We start from the raw sequence: 27,445 nt of genomic DNA, 5'->3' as shown, positions 1-27,445 counted from the left end.
TCTGACAGTAGGAGATTTTGTGGCAAAGATAAGAGCGACCATTTCTTTGAAAAGGGGAATATATAATAAAAAGAGTCTTTTTGAAGAAATTTGAGCAAGGTAACTGATATATATCATTGGATACTTCACATTGAGTGCTGGTTGTATTGATGTATTGTAGAAAATGTGAGGGAGAGAGGTGAGAGTGTAGAGAAGAGTTAGGTTTTTCTTTTTTTTTGTGTCTAAATATTTTTTGGGTTGGGGATGGTGAGATTATGATTTGCTTAAATATAGTTATGGGTGGAGTAGTAATAGGTTTGGGTGGACTAATAATATGTTTTATGTATATTACGCTTATCCAAGTGTAATGTGTAGAAGGGGTATTGTATGTAAAAATATAACTTCAATAAAAATGATATGATTTACAAAAGAAATATTAAAATCATTGAATGAATGGAATTTTCTTTAGCTTTTACACTGTAGCCTCTTATTCTTAACAATTAGGAAGCAACGAATGCCCCTGCACCAGACCCCAGAGGGTACCCATCAAAGGTTCACTTTATTCTATATAACACAGTTATGTATGCAGCGAAGGTGATGTATCAGCCATAGTATGGGTTTTCTCAAGCATGGTGCGGTGGCATTCATTGCTTCTTCAAACGTTTTCTTGGTGGTGGTGGAACCTGGAGCCATTGATGCACATAGAAAAATTTCCCAGATGGTGCTGAAGGATTCTTCTCTGGTTTTGTAAAATATAGGAAACTTAAGGATAAACTAGAAGATGTCAAATTGTCATCATATACACAGATAAAGCATATTAATTTCCTTCTTTAAAAGGTTGTGTACTTCGAAGTAGAGTGTTCTTCAGATTGATTTTCATAGTGAAATGTGGAGAAGTTCATAGGTTTCTCTATTGCATCATCAGTGTCCTGTCACAAAAAAGAAGTAAAATACTTATGGTGCTTGTATATAGTGCTAGATAATATGAGCTGTCAACACATTTACAAATGGTAGAGTGATGAATTAATCATACATAACATCCTTCTCAAATTATTTGATTAAAATATAGTTAATGTGGCACTATTGGCTAGAGGAAGATATCATTTAAAGCTATGCCCACTTCTGCAATATTTTTTTTTCTATTGAACAGTGTATCTAAAACAAAAATGAGCAACTTAGCAAATAGTTTTAATTGAAAATCTCCTACCAGTTTGTCTTCAGCTTCTCTTCAGACCTATGCATCTCCATGGTAACAGACAACAAATAAACTCAGTGTAGTCTGATCCTGCAGCCATGTTTCCTTCTGTTCCCTATTTCTTCTTAAAAGAGGCGATGCACCAAGAGAAGTTACCCCCCTATCTACAGAACAGGGGATAACTAGGTGAGCGTTTGGGGTTCGACTGCTGGGACCCCTGCTGATTATGAAAACAGGGGTACTAAAGGTCCCTGAATGATTGAAGCAATGGTCAAGCTTGTGCCCCACCATTCCATTCATTTGAATGGGACTGCCAGAGATTGTTGAGTTCAAGTTCCTGGCTATTTTTTGTAGTCTCATTGAAAGTAATCGAGCAGCAGTGTACATATTTGACTGCGTCTCCATATATTACGATGTGTTTGATATCCCCATTCTCATGAGCGGTGGGGGTCGCAGTGGTCAGACCCCACTGATGACTTATCCCCTGTAAGTTCTTTTGAGGAATAACCTCCTAACATCTATTTGCTACAGTAGCAAGAAATAGGGGGTATACTGTTGGAAATGGTTTGATTTTGGATGTGTAGGTGAATATATACCTTTTGATGGCTCATTCATATCCGCAGCAGAGGTTCCATTAGGATTCTGTCTAAAGTACCAGAAAAAAAATTGCACAGCGTGTAGTGTGTGTTTCTGGTAATATTCCAGGCACCATAATGAAAAATTGATAGAACTCATTACGGCCAATGGGGTCCATCAGGCACTGTTAGTATCCAGCCTATTTATAACAGCGCAATACAATTGAAAGTTGTAACGGCGTGCAATGCTGAGGTGAACCCTCAATTAATTGCCAATTCTGCCCTGAGTTAAGTACTGGATGAATGTGTCTTTTTTCGGCCTAACATATTGTGTCAATAAGTAGCATGTTGTCCATATTAGCAGCACTACTCTGTGGTAAGAATTATTTTTACCGTGTGTTAAGCATTAACACCAACCCTAACCCCTATTGGTGGTGTGCATATACAGGGTAACTTTCATTCATCAAAACTGCTTGACTGGAAAATTGATCTTATTGCCCACAGCAAGCAATCAGAACTCAGCTTTTATTCCTTCGAGGGGTTGTCCAGGGTTAGAAAAACATGGCTGCTTTCTTCCAAACCAGCACCACTCTTGTCAATAGGTTTGCATGTGGTATTGCAACACAGCTCTATTGAAGTGAATGAGAGCTTAGTTGCAATACCAAACACAACCCATGGACAAGGGTGGTGCTGTGTTTGGAAGAAAACAACCTTGTATTTCTAACCCTAGGCAACCGCAGATTTAAACTGCACTGGAAAAGAAAAACTGCACTGTGATTGGGTTCTAGAGGCAGCAAGGCTAGTTTTTCTGGTGGAAAATTTTAATAAATGAGCCCCCGACGTTGAAAGCAGAGCAAGATTCTCATTACCTTTTGAGTGAAAATTGATAGACTCGAAGGGCTTCTTGAAACTGCACAAAAAATACATGAAATCAATATTTGTTATTTCAAGGGAATACATTTCATTAACATATTGAATTTTTCCAGAATGGCAGATGAATGTATTCTTTTAATTGCCTCTTAGACCCTCCGCCTAATGTGTCCAGTGCCGTTGATTATACTGAATCATTAGCACAGTCCACCTGCCCCATCCTCTTGTAAGCGAACAGTGGAGTAATTCTTGTATTGTGCAGATGAACCAATAAGAATCAGGTCATTGGACACATTCGGAAGACGTTCTAGAGAGGAACTCAGGAGAACAGCTGAGGGTGCCATAACAGGTATGTAGCCGCGATATTCAGACAAAGGAAAATTTAAAAAAACAACAAAAAAAAACAGACAATGATTCCAATGGAAAATCACAATCATACAATAAAGGAGTAAAGCAATACTTAATCATGAGACACAGCATTTCATAGGAAATAAACACAGCCACAAATGCCTGTTTAAGAGCATGGATCATCATTTAAAAAATTGTAACTAAATCTAGAAAAAGACGAGTTTCCATAATAAGAATAAAAGTAACATTGTAGCTGCAAAGTTTATATAAGTTCTAAAAATGTACAATAAATAAATTATATGTTTTGTACAGACACCACTACATCTCATTGCAGTTAGTGGTGCATAGAAGAATCTTCATAAAGATATGGACACACCTGTTTCCTTGTTACCTTCTCCGTGCGGCTCCACAACTTGGTTTGTTCCCTCAGTTTTTTTTACTGGACATAAAGGGCTAAAATATAAAATAGATAAATGAAGTGTTAAGCTTGGTAACTACAGTGTATCCTATAGCCTTCTGATCAGAGACAGATATGGAGGATGTAAAAGCAGTAGTCAGACCCAGCGCCTGGCGCCTCATGGGGCCCAAAGATCTTTTTGTCACATTAGATTTCAATATTATAAATGCTACATGGTAGGTGGGCGGCCACTTACAGATTGTACATTAGGGCTCAGTTCAGCTTAAAGGCCCATTTAGATGGAGACGAATGTTGGACAAACGATGCCGACACTCATCCCCGCAAGTGCCCACTCACAGGAGCCGGTATCATTACTTCACAGCGCGGCGGCTGCAGGAGATTTCTCTCCTCGCTCTCACCCATCCCTCTCCATTCACATGACACAGCGGCCGTTCAGTACTGAATGGCTGCTATTTCCACTCATCGCTCAGGATCATCGCTCATCGTTTAAGCTGCATAAAATCCTGAAGATGATCGTTCAGGGTAAACAGCAGCCGTTCAGTACTGAACGGCCGCTGTGTTAAGTGAATGGAGAGGGGCAGGGTAGCGTGAGGAGAGTAATCTCCTGCAGCTGCCCCACTGCGAGCCAACGATACTAGCTCCTGTGCAGGTGCACAAGAGTGAGTATGTGCGGGGACGAGTGTCAGGCATCGTTTGCCCAACATTCGTCCCGTCTAAATGGGCCCTAAGTTTCTGCTTCAGATCTTACAGATAATAGCACTAGTATACATATAGGGGTGCAGAGGGTGCGGTTACACCAGGCCCAGGAGCCCTAGGGGGCCCATAAAGTCTCTCTTCCTCAAATTGCAAACCAATACTATCAATGAAGCTTTATAGTTGGGGGCCCATTTCCAGATTTTGAAGTGGGGCCCAGCAGCTTAAAGTTACGCATCTGTTTAAAAGTGAACCAATTTGTGATGTAAGTAGCATTTCTGTACATGTGCTTTCAAAAACAGAAAAGATGCAAATGAAGAATCAATTGGAATTATGCCTAACATTGTACATTGATAGAATATTGCTCTCATTGTCAGCTTTAGGGCTTTTACCCACTAGCGTTGTATTTTCGCTGTGTTTTTTTTCTTCAAATATCAATGGGACTTTCTAATGTTAAAATCACAGCAACACAAACTTGCGATTTTTGTGTGATTTTAACATTGGAAAGACCCATTAACATTTGGAAAAAAAAGCTGTGAAATCGCAGCAAAAAAACCCCGCTAGTGGGTAAAAGCCCTTAGGTTAAATTCACATGCGCTAGTGCGATATCGCGCTTGCCAACGTGTGTTTTTCATGCTAATGTAAAGTGTTTTTCACTCAAAAACATATCCAAGCCTTGTTGCTAAAACTCCGGCGAGTGGTAGGGGTTATATTCAGTAATATTCAGTAACACACACTCACAGGCCAGCTGCTGTCTACTCTGAGACTTTGATGTTCTGATTCTCTGTGGAATCTTGCATAGCAGAGCTTCTTCACTCCTTCCCCTGCCCAGCTTCAGTATTCGGAGTACAGTGAATGTCTCACAACTGAGACCCCACCAATTTCGAGAATGGGTGTCTCTTGTCCCCCATTGTCACTCAAATATCATTGAAATGGATCAGAGTGACATCATGTTGAATAGAGCTGTAGCCATGCATGCGCTCCTCTGCTCTATTCTTTTCAGTAGGTTGATGACATCACTTTTGATCACTGAAGGAAATTGTACTGTAATCCTTATCACTGGTTAGATCCAGTATTTTAGTACATTATATGGAAACTATTATGTAGGGATGTACTAAAGCTGGGTCACTGTATCTAAGGCCACCGCATTATAAAGGTTGTCTTATAGAAATATATATATTTATTAGAGATGAGCGAGCACACTCATCCAGGCTTGATGCTCGTTCGAGTATTACGGTACTCGAGATGCTCGTTGCTCGAAATGAACACCACACGGTACTCGAGTCAATTGCATTTCCTTCCCCGCATGTTTAGCACCATTTTCTAGCCAATAAACATGCGGAGAAGGCATTACCACTTCCTGCTGTGATGTGCCAGCCCTCTGCCAGCCAACAGCAGTGAGTTGCTAGGCTGATCAGGTGACCGCCGAGTATTTAAACTGGTCCCGCTCACGGCTCGCCTCAGGCGCATGCTAGCAGAGGTTAGGGAAACTGCTGCTTATACAGGGATAGTGTTAGCGTAGGATCCTGTCTTCAAGAACCCCAACGGTCCTTCTTAGGGCTACTCTTCATAGTGTGCATTACTGTTGTGGCTGGCTGGGAGCAGTAGTGCACCAATTTTTTTTAAGCATCTGTGCAGGCTATTTCAGCTATAATGTTCTCAGTCTGCAGTGTATTATGCAGAGTTTAGGCACAGAGCTGCCTATATAGGGAAAGTTTTACAGTCCTGATCCTCCATACAAGAACCCCAACGCTCCTTCTTAGGACTACATCTCACCGTGTGCTTTACAGTTGTGGCTGGCTGGGAGCAGTCATGCACCAACTTTTGTATTACGCATCTAGGCCTGTTCCCACCCTTTCAGTAATAGTGTTCTCAGCCTGCAGTGCCTTACAACAATCTCTCACGGTGAAACTGCACTCTAAAATTTCCTAGACTACTGCAAAGTATTTCAGTTATACTGTTCTGTATGTGCAGTGCATAATGCAGAGTGTAGGGACAAAGCGACTTATATAGGGAAAGTTTTACAGTCCTCCTGATCCTCTGTGTAAGAACCCAAATGGTCCTTCTTAGGGCTACATCTCACCGTGTGCATTATAGTTATGGCTGGCTGGGAGCAGTAGTGCACCAACTTTTGTATTACGCATCTAGGCCTGTTCCCAGTCTTTCACTTATAGCGTTCTCAGCCTGCAGTGCATAACGCCGAGGTCTCACTGTGAAACAGTACTCTAATATTTTCTAGGCCACTGCAAAGTATTTCAACCACTGTGCAGAGCGTCTCACAATACCCTTTCCTTGAGGGGGTTGAGATAGCCGCAGTTACCAGCACTATCCACTGGCTTTAGAGTCTTCTCCCACTCCATACAGCCTATCTTATCTAGAAGTCTCTGTGAGCGGTAAATTACCCCTAGGTATCAGCGCAAGATAGCGGGTAAATTTTTTCAAGTCACAGCATAGAGCCTCAGCTATCTACAAGCCTCTGTGTGCGAAGAATTAGCTGCAGTTGTCAGCGCTGTACAGTGGGGTAATTTATTTGGGCTCTGCTCTATTCTTAATCCACCATGATGAGGAGTAGGGGTAAGGGTCGAGGACGTGGAGGCGGACGCCGGCGTCCAAGTGAGTGTGTGGGCACAGGCTGAGTTCCTGGGCGTGGTGAATCACAGCTGGATGCTGAGGGATTAGGAGAGAGGCAAGTTTCTGGGCTCCCCAGCTTCATATCACAATTTGCAGATCCGTGTGGTAGACCTTTATTACAAACAGAGCAGTGCGAGCAGGTCCTGTCGTGGATGGCAGAAAACGCATCCAGCAATGTATCGACCAGCCAGTCTTCTACGCAGTCCACTACTCCCGGCTTAGGGACTGCAACTCTGAATCCTCTGGCTGCTCCTCCTTCCTCCCAACCTCCTCACTTCATGAAAAAGACATTCTGAGCAGGCAGACTCCCAGGAACTGTTCTTGGGTCCCTGCCATGAGTGGGAAAAAATGGTTCCTCTCTCACCTGAGGTGTTTGTCATGACCGATGCCCAACCTTTAGAAAGTTCCAGGTGATGAGGCTGTCTCAAGAGCTTTTTATGGATGAGAATGATGAGACACAGTTGTCTGTCAGTGAGGTAGTAGTAAGGGCAGTAAGTCCAAGGGAGGAGCGCACAGAGGATTCAGAGGAAGAGCTGCTGGACGATGAGGTGACTGACCCCACCTGGCTTGCTAAGCCTACTGAGCACAGGGCTTCAGAGGGGGAGGCAAGTGCAGCAGCAGGACAGGTTGGAAGAGGCAGTGGAGTGGCTAGGGGTCAAGGCAGGGCCAGAGCGAAGAATCCCCCAACGGTTTCCCAAAGCACCCCCACGCGGCAAGCCTCCGTGCAGAGGGCTAGTTGTTCAAAGGTGTGGATGTTTTTTTAGTGAGAGGGTGGACGACCGACGAACAGTGGTGTGCAACCTGTGTCGCAAAAACATCAGCCAGGGAGCCACCACTACCAGCCTGACCACCACCAGCATGCGCAGGCATATGATGGCCAAGCACCCCACAAGGTGGGATGAAGGACATTCACCACCTCCGGGTCACACCACTGCCTCTTCCTCTGTGCCACAACCTGCCACACAGATCCAATCCCCCTCCCAGGACGCAGGCACGAGCGCCTCCCAGCCTGCACTTACACCCTCACCTCCACTGTCCTCCACTCCATCCAGCAATGTCTCTCAGCGCAGCATTCAGCTGTCACTAACACAAGCATTGGAGCGAAAGCGGAAATACGCCACCACCCACCCGCATGCACAAGCTTTAAATGTGCACATTGCCAAATTAATCAGCCTGGAGATGCTGCCGTACAAGCTTGTGGAAACGGAGGCTTTCAAAAACATGATGGCAGCGGGGGTCCCGCGCTACTTGGTCCCCTGTCGCCACTATTTTTCCCAGTGTGCTGTCCCTGCCCTACACCAGCACATCTCCCGCAACATAAATCGTGCCCTCACCAACACGGTTACTGGGAAGGTCCACTTAACTATGGACAAGCTGGACAAGTACTGGCGAGCAGGGCCACTATATTTCCCTGATGGCACATTGGGTGAACTTGGTGGAGGCTGGGACCGAGACAGAGCCTGGGACCGCTCACGTCCTACCCACACCCAGAATACCGAGTCCTATCTCAATGCTGGTATCTGCGGTGTTTCATGCCACCTCCTCCAAACCCTCACCCTCCTCCGCCACATCTACCTCTCAATTAAGAAGCGTGAGCATGTCGCCAGCAGTCGGTAGCGCGCGGCGGCACAGCGGTGGGCAAGCGTCAGCAAACTGTGCTGAAACTAATCAGCTTAGATGACAACAGGCACAGGGCCCCCAAGCTGTTGCAGGGTCCGACAGAGCAGACCGACCTCTGGCTTTCACCGCTGAGCCTCTAACCAGGCATGGTCGTGTGTGACAATGGCCATAACCTGGTGGCGGCTCTGCAGCTTGGCAGCCTCACACACGTGCCATGCCTGGCCCACATCTTCAATCTGGTGGCTCAGTGGTTTCTGAAAAACTACCCTCACTTGTCTGATCTGCTCGGCAAGGTGCACCGCGTCTGCACACATTTCCGCAAGTCCACCACGGACACTGCCACCCTGAGGACCCTGCAACGTCGGTTTCAGCTGCCAGATCACCGACTGCTGTGCGAAATGCCCACACGCTGGATTTCTATGCTGCACATGTTGGCCACACTGTACGAGCAGCGTAGAGCAATAGTGGAATACCAGCTGCAACATGGGCGGCGGAGTGGTAGTCAGCCTCCGCAATTCTTTACTAAAGAGTGGGCATGGATGGCAGATATCTGCTTGGTCCTTGGAAATTTTGAGGAGTCTACCCAGATGGTGAGCGGCGATGCGGCCATCATTAGTGTTACCATCCCACTGCTTTGCCTGCTGAGAAGTTCACTGCTAAGCATAAAGGTCGACGCCTTGCAGTTGAAACAGGAGACGGGTATGACAGTATGTTGCTTAATAGCCAGACCACCCTCATGTCTATATCTCAGCGCGTTTTGGAGGGGTAGGAAAAGGTGAAGGGGGAAGAGACAGCTGGCCACACTGCAGAGGATACCCATGCTGCTTGCCTCTCATCTATTCAGTGTGTATGGGCTGAAGAGGAGGAGGATCCTGAAAGTCATCCCCCTAGTAAGGACAGCGATGTGTTGTGTACTGGGACCCTGGCACACATAGCTGACTTCATGTTAGGTTGCCCTTCCCATGACCCTCACGTTAGACGCATTCTGGCTAACACAGATTACTGGGTGTACAGCCTTCTAGACCCATGATATAAGGAGAACCTTTCCACTCATTCCTGAAGAGGAAAGGGGTGCAAGAGTGATGCAATACCACAGGGCCCTGGAGGAAAAAGTGATGCTAAAGTTCCCATCTGACAGCGCTAGTGGCAGAAGACGCAGTTCCAAAGGGCCAACTAGCAGGGGAGGCACAGGGATCAGACAGCATGTCCAGCGCAGGCAGGGGAACACTCTTCAAGGTCTTTGCCAGCTTTATGGCTCCCCAGCAAGACTGTGTCACCACTCCCCAGTCAAGGCTAAGTTGGAGGGAGCACTGTAAAAAGATGGTGAGGGAGTACGTAGCCAATCGTACCACTGTCCTCCATGATGTCTCTGCTCCATACAACTATTGGGTGCCAAAGCTGGACACGTAGCATGAACTTGCGCTGTACACCCTGGAGGTGCTGGCCTGCCCTGCCGCTAGTGTCTTGTCAGAGAGGGTGTTTAGTGCAGCTGGGGGAATTATCACGGATAAGTATACCCGCCTGTCAACTGCCAGTGCCGACATGCTTACACTCATAAAGATGAACAAAGCCTGGATTTCCCCAGACTTCTCTTCTCCACTGGCGGTAAGCAGCGGAACCTAATGATTCTTTTCGCTGCAACAGGAGAAAAATGCATCCTCTATCACCACAAAAAAGGGGGAATTAGCTTCGTCAATCACTCTCAGATATTACTCCTCCTCCTCATACTCCTCCTCCTAAAACAGAATGTCATCACGCTGAACCGCCAATTTTTTTGTGGCCCAAAAGGCTCTGTTTAAAAGTTTTTTACAATTTTTCAAAGTTTCAAAAATATTTATACTTTAACAGAAACCAATTATTTTCACAGGGCTGCCTCCAGGCTCTGTTACAAATTAAGTAACAACGAGCTGTATCTTTAAAAAAATGTTTAGCGGTTTCACCTGCCCTCATGGTTGAGCAATTTTTCAAGGGTACACTTGTACTCTTGGTACATCAATTTTTCAGGCCCTTGCCTATACATTTGCTACAGAAACGGTACAGGGGTCCGCCTATACTCTTGCTACAGAAACGGTACAGGGGTCCGCCTATACTCTTGCTACTGAAAGGTTTGAGGGGTTCACCTATTCTCTTGCAACAGAAACGTTTTGGGGGTCCGCCTATACTGTGGGTGCATAAAGGTTTCCCATTGCGGTGTTCAGCTGCCTGACACATACACCGAATGAAGTGTGGGGGGGACACATGGATTTCCCATAGCTATTTAACTCACGGCACCTTTGGTCATACAAGATGGAGGCTGGGACCAAGCCTGACCCAGGGCCCGCTCACGTACTTCCCACACAGAGTATTGCGGGTCCTACCTCGGTCTTATTATGCCACCTCCTCCTCCTGCTTGGGGTCTGGGGATCAGCGCTGGGCAACATGTACTTTCTCTCGTGTTACCACAGTTATCTGAGACAGTGGTTTGGGCCAAACAAAAGGAGCGTTACTGCATTAATGAGATGTTCACAGCTGCACTAGCATCTGAGTCCACTTGAGATCCACGATTACTGAGGGTGTGGGCAGAGGCTAAGGTCCTTGGCGGGGTGAAACTGCCTTGTTTGGGCGCTCTGATTTCTTTATGCATAATACCATCTTTGAGTTTCATGGGCTGCCTATGCTGTGGGTGCACAAAGACTTCCCATTGCGTTGTTTTACCTGTCTGGCAGAAATACACTGACTGACTTGGCTAGGGTGCAGACGGCTTTCCCATTGCAGTGTTTTACCTATCTGGCACAAATACATTGAATGACTAGGGCAGAAGTGTGGGCCGAGGTCCTGGGCAGGGTGAAACTCTGCCATGTTTGGGCACTCTTTTCTTCATGTTTAATACTGTCTTTGAGTTTCATGGGCTCGCCTATGCTGTGGGTGCACAAAGGCTTTCCCATTGCATTGTTTAGCTATCTGACATATACAAAGAATGAATTGGGCAGAAATGTGGCCGAGGCCAAGGTCCTGGGTGGGGTGAAACTTTCTCATGTTTGGGCACTCTGCTTTCTTCCTGTGTAATACCATCTTTGTGCACCGACAGCATAGGCGAGCACAAGGAACTAAAAGACTTCCCATTGCGGTGTTGAGCTATCTGACACCTACACAGAATGAATTGTGTGGGGACACATGGATTTCCCATTGCTATGTAACTTGCAGCACCTTGGGTTACACAAGGTGGAGGCTGGGACTGAGCCTGACCCTGCGCCCGCTCACGTGCTTCCCACACAGAGTATTGCTGCATTGTGGAGATGTGTAGAAATCCTGGCACCTGAGTCCCCTTTATGCCCATGTTTGCGGCTCCTGACAATTTTGTGACGGAGGTGACACGGGACTGGAATGATAATCGCACGTCAATTTATCATCAATTCTCAACAGCATTGTGGGCTATCGCCCATACTTTTAAAGAGGGCTGCTGCCTAGCCCTGCCAACCCTCTGCAGTGTGTGCCTCCGATTCCTCCTCATCCAGTATGCACTTATTAATAGACATGAGGATGGTGTGGCTATCAAGCAAGTGTGTGGCATGAATCCAGCTGAATGCTGCGCAGGGAATGTTTTGTGTGCGCTGTGGACGCAGGGTCGTGCGGAGGGTTGGACAGCAATGCCAGCATGTAACCCAGGAAAAGAGGCAGCGGTGTCACCCGCAGGCAGTGATTGTCCTTGGTTGCAGGTAGTGTGGTGCTTAGCTAAGATGTGCCAGCACGTGTGCCTTGCTAATGAGGGTTTGTGCCAAGTAAATTATTAGGCGAGTGACCGCCAGGCTCTTTCCCCCATTTTGGCTTAAAAGTGCGACCTGGGAGCCTCAGATGCAGCCATGCATGCTGCCACTGCCGTTCCCTATATGTTTCTGTGGTGTTTTCATGACTTTCTGATGTTTTCTGGTGTTTCACAAGTCATCACCTATGTGGAGCATCGGTCCCATACAAAAATGCTTGAGTCCCCCATTGACTCCAATGGAGTTCGTTACTCGAAATGAGCATTGCAAAAAGTTTGACTTGAGCAAAGAGCACCCGAGCATTTTGGTGCTCGCTCATCTCTAATATTTATTTTTTAAGGGAGTGTGTTCTAATGCTGTATTCAGAGATCGGTTCTGGGGTGCTGTATTTCTGTACTCAGCTTGAGTCCGGTATTGTATCTGTGTACTGAGATTGGTTCAGGTCTGTATTTACTGTATGTTATAAGCTTACTTTTGGTAATGCAAGTATGGACTTACATGGTGCAGAACTTGGTGTGTATTTGCTGTGAATTTTTTTTGAATGCAGCAAATCCACAGCAAATACATCACATGTGAACATACCCCAAGAGTGGGCCACTAGTCATATGCTCCCCCATTCTAAAATTTGCCAGTTAGCCCTGTGCCCCAACTCGCCTCTCTTGCCTGTGTTGACATGCCAACACTGTTTTACCTAGTTTTTCTTACTATGACTGAGGAAGGGGGTGTCAAAACAAAATATGGACAGGGCACCATCTAACCTAAGGTCGGCTCTATGTGAGAGGAAACTGGAGTACCTAAGGGAACCTCATGCAAATCTTTATACAGATCTTGTCCATAGTAGGATTTGAACTCATGACCCCAGCATAGCAAGGCAGCAATGCTAACCAATGTGCTGCCTCTCATTCCCTCAAACCTGTGAGTAACATCTTTTGAGTTTTGTGAATTTAGGATATTTTCCATTACAAAACTTTTTAACCATTTCTTAATCGTTCAGTACTTTTACAGTATATGAGATGAAATATGAATATACTGTGTAATGCAGGACTTACTGTAGCGGATGAGAAATTTTTGGAGATTGATTTTCTTTCCAGTACCAACTGCAGAGAAAGGAGAATTTGCTTAGATTGCGAATATATAAGGTAACATGTCTGCAATGACCAACATTAAAGGGGTTTTTCTCATGACTTAAAAATTGCTCCACAACCACTTTGTACTTCCTGGTTGCTGCTGACCAGGACATGTGACTGCTGCAGCCAATCACTGGTCACCGCTGTGACCTTCTATAGCCAGTGATTGGCTGCAGCAGTCACATGTCCTGGTCAGCAGCAAGCAAGAAGCACAGAGTGGCTGTGAAGCACTTTGAGGCCTTAGTCACACGGGCGTTTTTTCCCGCGATTTGCGGATCGCATGACGGATGCGCATCCGCAAATCGCATGACCGGGGCCGAAAAAAATCGCCCGAAAATACTGCTCCTAGCCGCGTTTCAATAGAAACGGGCCGGAGCTGTCCAGCGCATTGAATTCAATGGAGCCGGCAATACAGCCGGCTCCATTGAAATCAATGCGCTGTGGGCGATCGCGGGATGAATTGTCAGGAAGGGCTTAAATATATAAGCCCTTCCCTGCAATTTATCCAGAAATGTGTAAAAATAAAAAAAATATATACTCACCTTGTCCTGGCAGACGGAGTTCAGCCACGGCCGGTGGCAGTTCTCCTGAACTGCTCTCTCTAGTATTCAGCAGCCGGGGATTTAAAATCCCCGCCTGCTGAATGAGCTGCCTCTGATTGGTCCCTGCGCTGAGCCAATCAGAGGCAGCTCATTCAGCAGGCGGGGATTTTAAATCCCCGGCTGCTGAATACTAGAGAGAGCAGTTCAGGAGAACTGCCGCCGTCCGCGGCTGAACTCCGTCTGCCGGGACAAGGTGAGTATATATATATTTTTTTATTTTTACACATTTCTGGATGAATTGCAGGGAAGGGCTTATATATTTAAGCCCTTCCCGACAATTCATCCCGCGATCGCCGGCAGCCCATTGCTTTCAATGGTGCCGGCTGTATTGCCGGCTCCATTGAATTCAATAAGCAAACATCGTTCTTCTCTGCCACGACTGTTACAGCTGTGGCAGAGAAGAATGATTTGTCTACTATATGTTCTCAATGGGGTCGGCGCTGCTGCCGCCGGCCCCATTGAGCGCATATAGAGAAGAGAACAGGAATCGCAGATCGGTGCGATCTGCGATTTCTGTTCTATAATTTATCGGACGAGCGCATAAAAAGCGCTCATGTGTCCAATACCATTGCAAAGCAATGGTTTTATAAAATCGCCGGACGCATGCGCATGCGCAGATCGCGCGAAAATACGCCCGTCTGACTAAGCCCTTAAGGTGTGAAAAGACCCCCTTTAAGTAGTAGCAAGGTTCTCTAAAAGCAGCTTAGGCAATCCTATGGGGGTTTCCAAGTAACTCAAGGTTTCCGTCAAAGAACCAGCCTGAAGACAATTTTATTACAATGGAGATCCCCTCAAAAATTAACATTGGGGAATGCCAAATTCTATTCTTATCTCACTGCTGCTATATTCTGAGGTACCCCTAACAGAGAATACCAGGGTTCTGGGGTACATTGGTTGGAGAATACTGGTTTAAGGCAAGGGAAAAAAATAGCACCTCCTGCGTCCTCTATCTGTTTCACTCTGTCAGTTCACAACTACAGAGATCTCTTAGCTGAAGCTTACTTATTAATGCCATTCTTACATACCTGAAACGAAAACGATTCTGTCTGTTATCTATAAGGAAAAATACACATTGTATCATCAAAGAAATGATTTGCTCTAGTGTGATAAAGAGAACGAGGAAGCAGATAAGTATGAAAGTCACATACCCGGACTCAAGGGCCTCTGTCTTATGAGCCTATCCTAGGAACTGACAGATTCCCTTTAATGCAACTTTTTATGGTTATATTCACCCTTTGCAGACTTATTGCAGAAATTTCTTGACTGTCACATGCATCTGAATATGGATTGTAGAATCTTGGCACAATTCAGAAATAACCCCATTCACACTGTGGGAAGACCGCTCGGTAGAGTGCGGGTTTGCGGCAGTCAGAGATGGAGACAAGTATATAAAGTCCAAGTACAGGCGTTACCTGCGTTTATTTCAGTCCAGAAAATCAAAACAGATCCAGCCTTAGCTTCAGGCAAGAAAACAATAGTCCAGCATTAGGATAATAGGCAGTCCCTGCCTGTACGGGTCACGTTCAGCTGGTGCACCACACAGCAGGGCTTTTACCTCCAGCAACCATCCAGTCTCTGCTGTGTCAGTGCACGCTGCTATTTATATGCAACACTTCCTGGCCCACCCTCAGCACCTGTGCTGATTAACCTTGCACTCACCCCGGAGTGGAGGAAGTGGAATGGATGGCCCCACTACCAACCTGTCATCCATTCCAAAAATCCATTCCCAAAGACTTTTAAAGAAAAGATCTCCAGCAACTACTTGCTGGAGATTACATTGTACTTCTGGATTTTCATGTCTCAAACAGCGGGACATGAACTTCCTCCAGCCCCACTAGGCATAATAACGGAACCTAGGGGCGACGTAGCGACCATCCACTATCACGCCCCTCAATACTTCACAACACGTATCAAATTAATTTTCAGTGATAGCGGATAGGAATTTCTGCCACACATCTGCTGTGTGAACCTTCCCTCCCAATTCACAAAAACCTTCAGTGTCTACTTGTGCAAACTTGGAAGGGACATATCTATATGGAACCAATCTGTCATGATGACATTGTTTTTATTGTTACGATCACATATATGCCCAATTAACATTGTTTTGGCTAAGAGTTTGTGTCGTGTCCTTTTTCTACAACTCTTCACGACAGCCGTAAAGATTGTTAAGAGGTTCTATAACGGAGTAGGCATCAGAGCTCATATATTAATTTGACAAATTAATGCCCTCCATATACATTTTCTGCATAATTACATGAGTTCGGCCATTTTCACACGGCCAAGAAAATCACGCAAGATTTGTCCCATGCTAGATGCACAAATGTTGACCAAACATGAACCCTATTCTTTTGAATGTGGTTATACACGTGAGCAACTTTTTTCCCGCATTACAGTTCGTGAAAAAGATTGCAGCATGTCCTTTGTATCAGCGTGCCCTCGCATTGTTTTCAATGGGGCCGTCACAGCGTCGCACAGCATGTGAGGTGCACGCGGGTGCGATGCGAGGTTTACCTATTGAAAACAATGGGAAACACTCTGTGATCCCCCACTGCGGCTTTTAGATTGCTACTTCCCTGAAGTGATGTGAGGCGGTTTCAACACAAAAACACCTCACATCTGCGGGGACATTACACGTTGGAGAGCACGATATAGGGCCGAGTTTCACAATCTGATATCGCACTTGCCCATGTGAAATTAGCCTTAAAGGGGTGTTCCAGGAGACTGATGATCTATCCTCAGAATAGGTCATCATAGTTGATTGGAAGTGGGGTCTGCTGCCGATCAGCTGATAAAGAGACAGTGTTGGCGGTTGAATGCTGTTGTCACTTTAGTCTAGCTTGAAAAATAGGCTTCATAGCTCAGAGCTTAGACCACTTGTCTTATAAATCAGGGAAATATAAATTTGTTAGTTAAGGGTATTGTGAACATCGAACCTTCTGAAACTATTTTTTCTTCAGAGGCTGTACAGACATCTGTCTGGGAGGATTTAGTGACTCCTGCATTGAGTAGAGGGTTGGACCCAATGACCCTGGAGGTCCCTTCCAACTCTACCATTCTATGATCCTACGAATGACTCAACCTCTACAATCAGCTGATTGGCATGGGTTTGGTGTGGCAGACCCTGTTGATCAACTATTGATGGCTTACCCTGAGGATGGGTTTTCAATAGGTTAGGCCTGGAAACCTCTTTTAATAAATGGCTGTACAACATACAATTGTTATGTAGAAGGAATAAAGAGAATTTTATTATTGCAAATATTATTATAAATATTATTAACATGCTTACATTTTTTACTCTTCATATAGAACCAAAGTGCCAAAGTGAAACATAGAAGTAGAGATACTGCTCCAATAATACCAGCTATCTCTGGAGGGGACAACAGGGAGCCATCTAAAATACACGATAAAGCAAACATCATTTTAAAACTTAAACGTTCGGACAGATAACAAGTATTGCACTAGTTTTTGGCATGACACTGTAAAAAAAAATAAACGCAAACAACAATGGCAGAATTGAGGTGTTTTTTCTCCCTCCCCTCCGACATAAATGTAATAACAGTTAAACAATACAAGACATGCACCCCAAAAATCTACCCTGAAAGCTTGACACACAAAAAAACAAGCCCTCGTATGGCCATGTCGATAGAGGAATAAAATTTTATGGCTTCTGAAAAGTGGAGATGAAAATCCCCCGAAAATATTCACGTCCTTAAGCCCACTATAGGCCATGTCCTTAAGGGGTAATTACCTCTTAGGGGAAATACTTTCTTTAGTAGTAGTTGCCGACTGGCCCTTGCCTCAGACTGGCTGGCTGCCTAGCTTTGTCTTGGACTAGAGGCCTTCTGAGCCCTTTGAACATGTACTCAGGCAATGCCAGGACACAGACAGTAGCAAGAAGCTACACGGAGTTTGGTGATGGGGCCTCCTGCAGCAAAGTCAAGAAGACGGGTCCCAGAAGGGAGGATACTGGCTGCTCTGTCAGTACACATACATATCATCTCAACCAACCAATGCATCTATATACAATACATAGATCAACTGCCAGTTTCTGATATGGAAATATAGACTGGCTCAGATGCTGTATGCTGTCTATTTCTTAGTAGTGCAGGTGGGTGAGAGGCCCACTCCTGTACAGGGTCCACCAGGGAATTTACTTGTTCCCCTGTGGTCCAGTCTGAGCTTGCTACATGTCAACTCAATAAATCTGGTAAAATGCAACTTTTATTGTCATTATACAAAAATGCATGTTTGGCTACAAACGTAATGAAAATGCTCTAATACACCCTAGTGCTAACCTGCCTAATTGGAGTGACTGCCCTGAAAAGGGTGACCCTGACCACTGGCCTGCTTCTGGATGCTCCTGTTGCCACGCTATGTTATAGCTCAAATATTATGGGTACACACTGTATGCCATTGAAGGGGAGTTATATCCATAAAAAGATGAATAAACCAGTTTCACATATTTACATGGCAAGTGAGAAACATACCTGACAGCTGTATGTAAAGTGTTTGACTCCTTCTAGATCTAATCTTTCTACCTCTCAGCTCCTGTTCGTATTCACAGATATAGGAAATATGGCTGATAGGTTCCAGTTCCAACTCAAAAGAAGCTGAAAAAGCTGTCAAGTTGGTCACATCGTTCTCTTCTGTTGTGCTGAAATAGTAAAATGTTCTGAGCAATTCATCATCCGGTGCCGAGCAGTTTAATATTACTTTGATTCCATCTTCTACTTTTACAATGGGCCCTCCCAAAGTAAGTGTTGGAGCAGGCAGTGGATCTAAGTGGAGAAAACATGACAGTTAGCTTTTAAATGTGTTTTCCAGGATTAAACCATTAATAACCTATTCTCAGGATAGGTCATCAATAATTGATCAGAGGGGGTCTGCCGCTTGGAATCCTGCTGATCAGGTGATTGAAGATGCCTGTGATGTAACATTAATCAGTAACATGGCCACAGAGCAGCTCAGTTGCATTTAAGTGAATGGAGTTGGGCTGCTATACCAGTCACAGTCACTATACAATGTACAATGCTGTGCCTGCTATGGACTGAAATGGCTGTGGCACTCATCTAACCTCCACTGTCCCTTCAATCAACTGATTGGTGGGAGTAACACATGGCAGACCCCCATCACCCAACAATTCATATATTGATGAGCTGTCCTGAGGACAGGTCATCAATAGTTTAATCCCCCAAAAAACTTTTATTAAATGTTCTTATTGGGAGAACCATACAGTAAGTGCTCATTTTCACCATTTTACATGAGACAGTCAACAGTAGGGATGAGCGAGTATACTCGCTAAAGCACTACTCGCTCGAGTAATGTGCCTTAGCCGAGTATCTCCCTGCTCGTCCCTGAAGATTCGGGGACCGGCGCGGGGCGGGGAGCTGCGGGGGAGAGCGGGGAGGAACGGAGGGGAGATCTCTCTCTCCCTCTCTCCCGCCCGCTCTGCCCTGCTCCCCGCCGCAACTCACCTGTCAGCTTCGGCGGCTCCCGAATCTTCAGGGACGAGCAGGGAGATACTCGTCTAAAGCACATTACTCGAGCGAGTAGTGCCTTAGCGAGAATACTCGCTCATCCCTAGTCAACAGCAATGATATTACTAACAGATTGAGGGTTACAACCCACTAGCGTTTTTTTTCTCCTGCGATTTCGCTGCGTTTTTTTTCCAAATGTCAATGGGACTTTCTAATGTTAAAAACACAACGCACCAAAAAAGCAAGTTTTACATTAGAAAGTCCCATTGACAATTGGAAATAAAAAATGCAGCGAAATCGCAGCGGAAAAAAAACAACGCTAGAGGGTAGTCACCCTGATGCTGTTTTCTTAAAAATGTATTCCTATCTTATACATTTTTGGCATATCCAGAGGATATGTCATAAAGGTCTGATAGATGTGGGTCCTATTTATGGGACATACATCTATTACCAGAACAGGGGTTCCCTGATACTGTCCCGCTGATCTCCTATTACCACTTATTACTGGTGACCGTGGTTATGGCAATAGCCAAACTTCCTGTTTTGCGCTGTTTCTGTAACTCCATAGACATTCTTCTGTTTTCATAAACATGGGCATCAGTGGCTATGACCTTTGTGATGATATTCTCATCTCAACTAGATGGAAATACTACTTTAAGTACTGAGTCACAGGTCCGGCGATCCGCGCGAAAAAAGCCCACACTGCGTGCCGACCGAGAGCCACTTGAACATCTCCATTGCCAACCATATGTTCTTTCTCTGGCAGGTGTGGATTTTCGTCCGCACCTGCTGTGCGGGCATTTTTCCATGCGAAAATATGCGCGAACCTCCGCCTGTGTGACTGACTCCTAAGAGAGACCACTCCAGCACTGGTCTGACTGTACCCCACCTCATGATCCAATCATGCCCATTCAAAGGAAACACACATATTTTTGGTCCTTTTATGTGCAATCTTAGGCTTCATTCACACAAGCATGAAAATCATGCCGGAGTTACAACGCAAAAAAATTACAGCTAACTGCGCAAAAAATAGCGTGACTGGATGATTTTCCGCAATCAAGGTCCGAGCTTAATTAGCGGTGAAATTGCCCATTCACACGATCGGGAGCTGCGTGTTGCAGGAAAAATGCGCTGCTGTTCACAATTCCCTCTGTTGGTAGAAATCCTCCTAATGACTTCTAATGTGTAAACTACAGACTTTTGTCTTCTTTTCTGAGCGTTGGATGCCACTAAACTCCCTCCCCCCTCCCTTTGTTCCAGCTCCCATAAGAGTGCAGGATTTCAGTTATGCATGTTCTATTATTTTAGGTGGGATTTTTTTTTTTTGCGCGCCTAAAATTCTTTCATCAGAACGTTTCCATAGGAATCCATTGGTTCTAATAGTCACAATTGTTTTGCGCCTGTAAGTTAGCTGCGCTAGCACACTCATGTGAATGTAAAACGGATATTGGAAAACTCACCAATTACATATATATTAACAGTCTCACTTCTGGATGACTCCACCTGACGTCCCTTGTTATCAAGAATGTATGCACAGGTATAGTTGCCATTGTGGGATAGCCGTAAATTTGGGATTAGATGAGTGAAATCATTCAGCAGCAGCAGGCCATCTTTATATATGTTATGTCTTGCATTAACAAAGCCATGGCAGGTTAAAACAACGCTCTCTCCTACTACGAAAATTTCCAGGTTTGGAGCCAGATTGAGAACAGGAGTGGAAGGTGGATCTGAAATAATTATATAATAGATGAAAATGTTATTTATAGACAGAGTCCTTATACATAGACTTCGAGAGTCCTCTACTGTTCCTCCTTATTCAGAAATCACAGAACTGACTAGGCAGCCTTCAGAAAGCCCGTACATACATCTTGGAAGCCCCAATCATCAAATAAGTCACAGAAATGACTGTTATTATAAGTTAATCTTTTAATAGTTAAACTAGAACATCGACTTCTGTACCCCCTTATTATTACGCAAACCTACAACACAAAGAATCACTTTCAAACCCTTTCAAGAAATTCATACCTTCAACGGTGATGGAAATAGGTAGACTTCTGGAAACAATATTTCTTCCAGAATAACTAAGACAGTACTGACATGTGTAGCTTCCTGTATTCTTCACAGATACATTAGATACATCGTATGTGAACTTTGTCTTGGGTGTCTTTGATTTGAGGATTTCTTGGTTGTTTTTGAAGTACTGGATGATGGCAGCTGTGGACTCCTCAGGAAGTGAACATTTAAAGCTGATAGTTTCCCCTGCTATATAAAAAGGCAGCTTAGGTGTCAAAATAATGGATGGAGCCCGGGGAATATCTGGAAATCAGAAATATTACATTAAATAAGTACATTTTTCTTTATTATTAGAGAGTTCAGTAGCTGATGGGATTTGTAAATGAAAGATACTGACCAGTGTTCAGTGATTATCGAAATATTTTGGTCGGCAGTACCCAAATGAATTTTTGAAAAAACAGCTGTGAATTAGAACAATGTGATTCAGACTCCATCCAGATGTTGCCCTTGGACAGATTTGAACCTAGAACTCTAGAACTACAAGGCCGCAGTGCTAACAACTGAGCCACCACACTTTTTCATTCTGCTCCAGAGGAGGAGAATGGGAAGAATAAACAGAAAATAAAAACACCACCTTCATGTTGTCCTTTAGATTTGAACTTAAAAGTCCAGTACTGAAGGCAGCAGTGCTAACAACTGAGCCACCACACTTCTGCTTCTGTCTTCCTTCTGCAGATGAGTAACACAAAGAGAATGTACAAACTCCATGCAGATATTCTCCATAGTCAGCTTTGAACCTAGACCCCAGCACTTCAGGGTAGCAGTTCTACCCATTGAGCCACCAAGCTTTCTCCTTCTTCCTTTTTCCTTCTTCCTCCTCCTGCTTTTCTCTTCTCTTCTTATTCTCCTTCATCTCCTTTTTCTCTTTCTCCTTCCCGTTCCACTACTTTTTCTCCTCCTTCCCTTTTTTCTTCTTCTCCTTCTCTTCTAAAGGAGGAAGAAGAAGAAAAAAGAGGACATAGGAAAAGCAGGAAGAACAAGCATGGTGGATCAGTCATTTAGCCCTCTGAAGAGCTGTAGTTCTTGGTTCTAGGTTCAAATCTGACTAAGGAAAACATCTGGAGGGGGGTTCTATGTTCTCCTTGTGCTTGACTTCAATGGAGGCTGTACATGTGGAATCTGTGGCAAAATAGAGCATGCTGCGATTTTTCCTCTGCTCACGGAATACACAATTCGTATCTGCAAGTGTGAGCAAAATAACAATTTTACATGTTTTTCAATGCCCACATTGTGCGGATACTCTATGCAAACGCCAATCGCGGATTCTGCAATTTGAATCCACCCGTGTGAGCCCAGCCCAACAGTTGGCTTAGCTTACACCAAAAATGGCACCAAAAATGTGGTGTGATTTTGGCCACTCCCCTTTTTCAGGTAAGTCAGAAAACCTGTCCGAAAGGGTCTAAGAACACAGCAAATGTGGTGCCAGTTTTCTGGCATAATTTGCTCCAAAAAACTCACATTTTGAATAGTCTATAAGCCCCTCTGTGTTCAGTTGTGGTCAATAATATTGGCAACCTTGATTGCTTCGTATATATCTTCAGAAATAAGTGAATATATACTAACTTTGTACAAAATTCAGCAAAACGTTTGCCCACTAATATACATGCAGTAATTTCTAAAATGAAATACGAATAAACACAATGAATGGATAGGTGCTAAATGTCTGATCAGTGGAGGTCTCAATGTTAAGACCCCCACCGCTCCCAAGAACAGGAGTCCAGTGTGTCCCACACGTTCTCATTGCCGGCTTGTAGTACCACCTGCAGTGAGAAGGAGATTGAATGGAGTGGCGTTGGTGTCATTTCAATCAACTTCAATGGGGCTAACGGAGATAGCTCAGCGCTATTTGCTCTACATGTGTAGAGTAACTGACATATAAAAGAGATTAGATGATCAAATGCTCATCTTTTCATTCTTTTTCTGGGAAAAAAAGGACATTGAGCAAAAATGCTATAAAATTCCACGTTATCCCTCCTCGGGACTGGAGGACAGACAGGAGAATCATAGATTGTTTTCTGCTTCCCACCCACTGCATCTCCTTTGGTCTGCACACAGACTGGACATGATGGCTGAAAATTCATAAAATTCTGGAATTCAGTAAGCACCTTTCTTAGCTTTAGATTGACATCTAAAGCATGTCGGTAGCATTGGTAGAACCAAAGCTCCAACCATTTGAAGTAAAATGAGATTGGTTTGTCCAAAACTATAATGTATTTTTGCAGCAGGATGAACAGAGCTCAGGGTAATCTGCGTGCGCAAGTGTGGGGACGGTTACCAGCAACTTTCCTAATATTGGGTTGCACAACCTTTGGCAGCAATGACAGCCTCAGAATATTTTAGTAGCCATCTATGAACTGATTGCACCTCGCTGCTGATAGTTTCTTCCACAGCAATTCTCTCGGGCTCTTGAATATTTAAAGTCTGTAACGTGTCGTCATGTAATGATGCCTACCCATTCCACAAGTAAAAATCATGTTCAATGTTGTGGACAAATACCTACCGACTACAGTGATGGAAACCGACTGACTTGTTTTCGAAAGTATTTGTCTTCCATACCGGTTACACATGTAGCCACAGGAATAGTTTCCTTTCTTTCCCGTGGATAAACTAGATATCACATATAATTTCTCCAATGATATTTCAAATTTCTTGCCATCTTTGAAATATTGAATATGAACCACCTCAGAAGGATTAGGCGGTAAACATCTGATACTGATAGACTCCCCACTTGTATACACAGGCAACATGGGGTCCAAGTCAATGGATGGTGGCTGGGGGATTTCTGTAAAAAAAAAAATATCCAAAACTTAAAGGGGTTAGTAATCCACCCTCAGCATTGGTCAGCAACATCAGATCTATGGGGGTTCAACACCTGACGCCTCAACAATCAACTGTTTTGAATGAGCCACAGCGTGACAGAAAAAGCACCGATGGCTCTTATAGCAGTGAGAAAGATGAATACATCCGGAAAGATAGAGTAATATCACTGGGCTCAGATTGAATAGACATATATTAAAGCATAAGCTATATTAAAAAAAAAGCTATATAAGTAATACTAAAAGGGAACCAGATGTGGGAGTAGGGAAACTGTGGGCTGACCCTGTCCAGTCCTCTTCTAGATAGCCCTAATATACGGAGTCATCACACCGAAAAGGGCAGCCCTGCTCTTCAACCACCTGATGGGCCCTAATTCATCCTAAAACAGGGTCAATAGGATATTCCAAATTACATATAATAGGTATCAATACTACGACAATAGTTCCAAAATACATATAATAAGTATCAATATTATAATAGCAAAGACCACCAAATGAATGGGAAATAAGTGCTATATGTTCAAAACACAGCCAAAATAAAGTGCTAAATGTTCACATATGCAAAAAGTACTAAGTGCTTCAGATATAGTCATCAAATAATAAAGAACAACCCTATTCCAACGCGTCTCGTTTGAACAACCGACTCATCAGGGGACACTGAATAAATAAACTCTCAGCAATTAATGTAATTATAAATGACAGCAAACAGTTCATCCAGAAAAGGGAATTCATCAAGTAATTAATACCAGATAAAAAATAGCAGCAGTGCATAATGACCTCAATAGCAGCACATATATAATCATAAAAGTGCACAATGGCATAAATAACAACATACGTTATGGCTTAATTCATAACAGCAAGAAAGCTAAGAAATGTTTAGTACCGTGTTAGCCAGTAGAGGAAAATGTGATTGCTTTTAGTAAGAGAAACCAAGTAATCTTGTAGATATGATACCTTTTAATGGCTAACAAAAATACATGATGTTATAGCGAGCTTTTGAATCTACGCAGGGCTCTTCCTCGGGTATAATGGAACAGATCTAAAGATGTATTTATATAAATACAAATACATATGATTACATGGAAAGCTGCAATGCATAATTGCCACTAATTTCCTGGATGTCCTGCACAGCAGCACTACATACATAACAGGATGAAGCATGATCTCTTAAGGCCTCATGTCCACTGGGAAATTCAGGCCCGCTTGGATTCCCCGTGCAGAATCCCACAGCGGGTCCCTTCTGCCCTGCAGGCATGAGGCCAAGAAATAAGATTATACGTACCTGTCCAGGCGCTGCGGGTTTTCCCTCTGTCTTGGCTGGATTTTCTTTCTTTGGTCCGGCGCATGTGCCATGCACATTTTCCTGCTTTCCCGCTGTCCCGCGGCACAGCTGCGTGGGTGCCACGAGACCGGACGGCTTCCATAGGCTTCAATAAAGGAAGCAGCGGGAGCTATCCGTGCAGGAAAACCACACGAAATGGAGCATGCTGCAGGGGCTTTCCCTGGTGTGATCGGCGCGTGAGGGAAAAATGACATCCGCAGGTATGTAATTACCTGTGGGTGTCCAATGATTCCCTATGGGCGCGGATCACCCTCACATTTTTACTAATTGTATTTTGCCCATGGACATTGGGCCTAAGAGTGGGAAATTACCAAAAATCCAAAGAGAGCATCCAAAAGGAATCTTCTCTTGCTGAGAACTCTAGCCTGTAATTGTGTATGGAGTAATTAGGTATTCTCCATGATGCTATTTGGCAGATGCTCTCGGCTAGAACCTGAGCATGATCTCTCCATGATGTCGCTGTAGCTTTGGTTGAGTAACATGGGCGACTTCTGGAGGAGACCCTTCTTTGTTCTTATAATAAGACCTATTAGCCTCTCTCAGCCATCTCGGTATGGTGGGTTTAGAGCCTCTCTCCCTCTTTTTCTGCTTGTACATGATATTAACTGTTGCAATAAGAAAAACACCTAAGGGGAGTGGAGCACAGGCCCTTTTTATGCTATGAAAAGTCTTAGTATTTAACGTGCTGATATGAAATCCTACAAACATACAATAAAATCACTTTCAAAATCTATACACAAATTCTTACCTTCAACGGTGAGGGAAGCAGGTAGACTTCTGTTGGAAGAAATGTGTCTTCCAGAATAATTAATCCAGTACTGACATGTGTAGCTTCCTGTATCTTCCACAGATAAATTAGATATTACATATGTGGATATTCTCTTGGGTGTCTTTGGTTTGTGGATTTCTTGGTTATCTCTGAAGTACTGGATACTGAAGGCTGCAGACTTCTCAGGAAGGGAGCAAGAGATACTGACAGCCTCCCCCGTTATATAAACCGGTAAGTTAGGTGTCAGACTCAGAGATGGTATCTGGGGAATATCTGTAAATTAGATACATGACATTTTTGTTTCAATGCATTGAACATATTAATTCGTCTTTGAGGAGTGGATATTTGAAGTGAATGCTCCTAAACAGGGAAGCCTTCTGGATTTTTACAACTGACTCTAGAACACCAAGTCGGGTTTACCCCATGAAATGTTCATTATGTAATGTGTAGGACTATTGGATGTTTATTAGTACTAGGTTTACTCACCAAATTGCAATGTGCAACACATGTACTCTATGGAATGTTTGATACAGTAGGGTCCCAAAATTTGGTAAACCACATGTGATGACCAATGGCGATAGATTTTACAGGTAAAAGGGCAGTATTTCTGTCGAAAATCTTCCATCCATTGGCCACGTTGGGTCGGTGGTGTTTCAGCTGCATGCGATTTACTGCAATTTGGCACCCACTCTTATGCAAGTTTGCCATGGAAGAGTAGCCTGGCACTGAAATCTTATGAAAGTTGTCTGAAAGAAAATATGTCTCTGTTGCTCATAGCAACCAATCACAATATAGCTTTAATTTCTTATACCGCTGATGTAAAATGAAAGCTGCGCTGTGATTGGGCAACAAAGGCAGATTCTCTTTTAGACAGCTTTTGGCCTGCTGCAAACGGGAGGATTTGCATTGTGGAGTTCGAGGTCAGCGTCCGCCTCCGGACTCTGCAGCAAATACCGCCCCATAGCAAGCTATGGCAAATTGTGATTTCATCTCTACGAGCGGAAATCAAATGCGATTTTCCACTCGCAAAGAAGAAATTGCAGCATGCTGCGATTCTGTGTGGGCTACCGTCACGTGTCATCACCTAGTGCTGGCAGCTACTGCGCATGCGCGACGGAGCGATGGTCGGCACATCCGCAGTGCTGACAGAAGACAATGGACAGGTATGCA

The 27,445-nt window shown here is 44.2% G+C and overlaps 1 protein-coding gene across 1 annotated transcript; it reads right to left on the bottom strand.

The window, feature by feature from the left end:
* Positions 1-809: 809 nt before the first annotated feature.
* On the bottom strand, positions 810-26,520 carry LOC136628888 (Fc receptor-like protein 5). Its single transcript, XM_066604980.1, has 11 exons — positions 26,255-26,520; positions 23,849-24,130; positions 21,301-21,591; positions 20,736-21,002; positions 18,286-18,576; positions 17,085-17,189; positions 14,824-14,851; positions 13,119-13,166; positions 3,344-3,420; positions 2,619-2,659; positions 810-908 (listed from the first exon to the last, which is right to left on the bottom strand). Exons 2-11 carry the CDS (start codon positions 24,093-24,095, stop codon positions 810-812), a joined length of 1,494 nt encoding a protein of 497 aa, XP_066461077.1. The 5' UTR covers positions 24,096-24,130; positions 26,255-26,520.
* Between the last annotated feature and the right edge of the window lie 925 nt (positions 26,521-27,445).

This window comes from Eleutherodactylus coqui, chromosome 5 (genome assembly GCF_035609145.1).
Source record: "Eleutherodactylus coqui strain aEleCoq1 chromosome 5, aEleCoq1.hap1, whole genome shotgun sequence".
Classification (NCBI taxonomy): Eukaryota; Metazoa; Chordata; class Amphibia; order Anura; family Eleutherodactylidae; genus Eleutherodactylus; species Eleutherodactylus coqui.
Note: the sequence above shows the minus strand (reverse complement) of the source record. Positions and strands in the feature narration are given on the sequence as shown.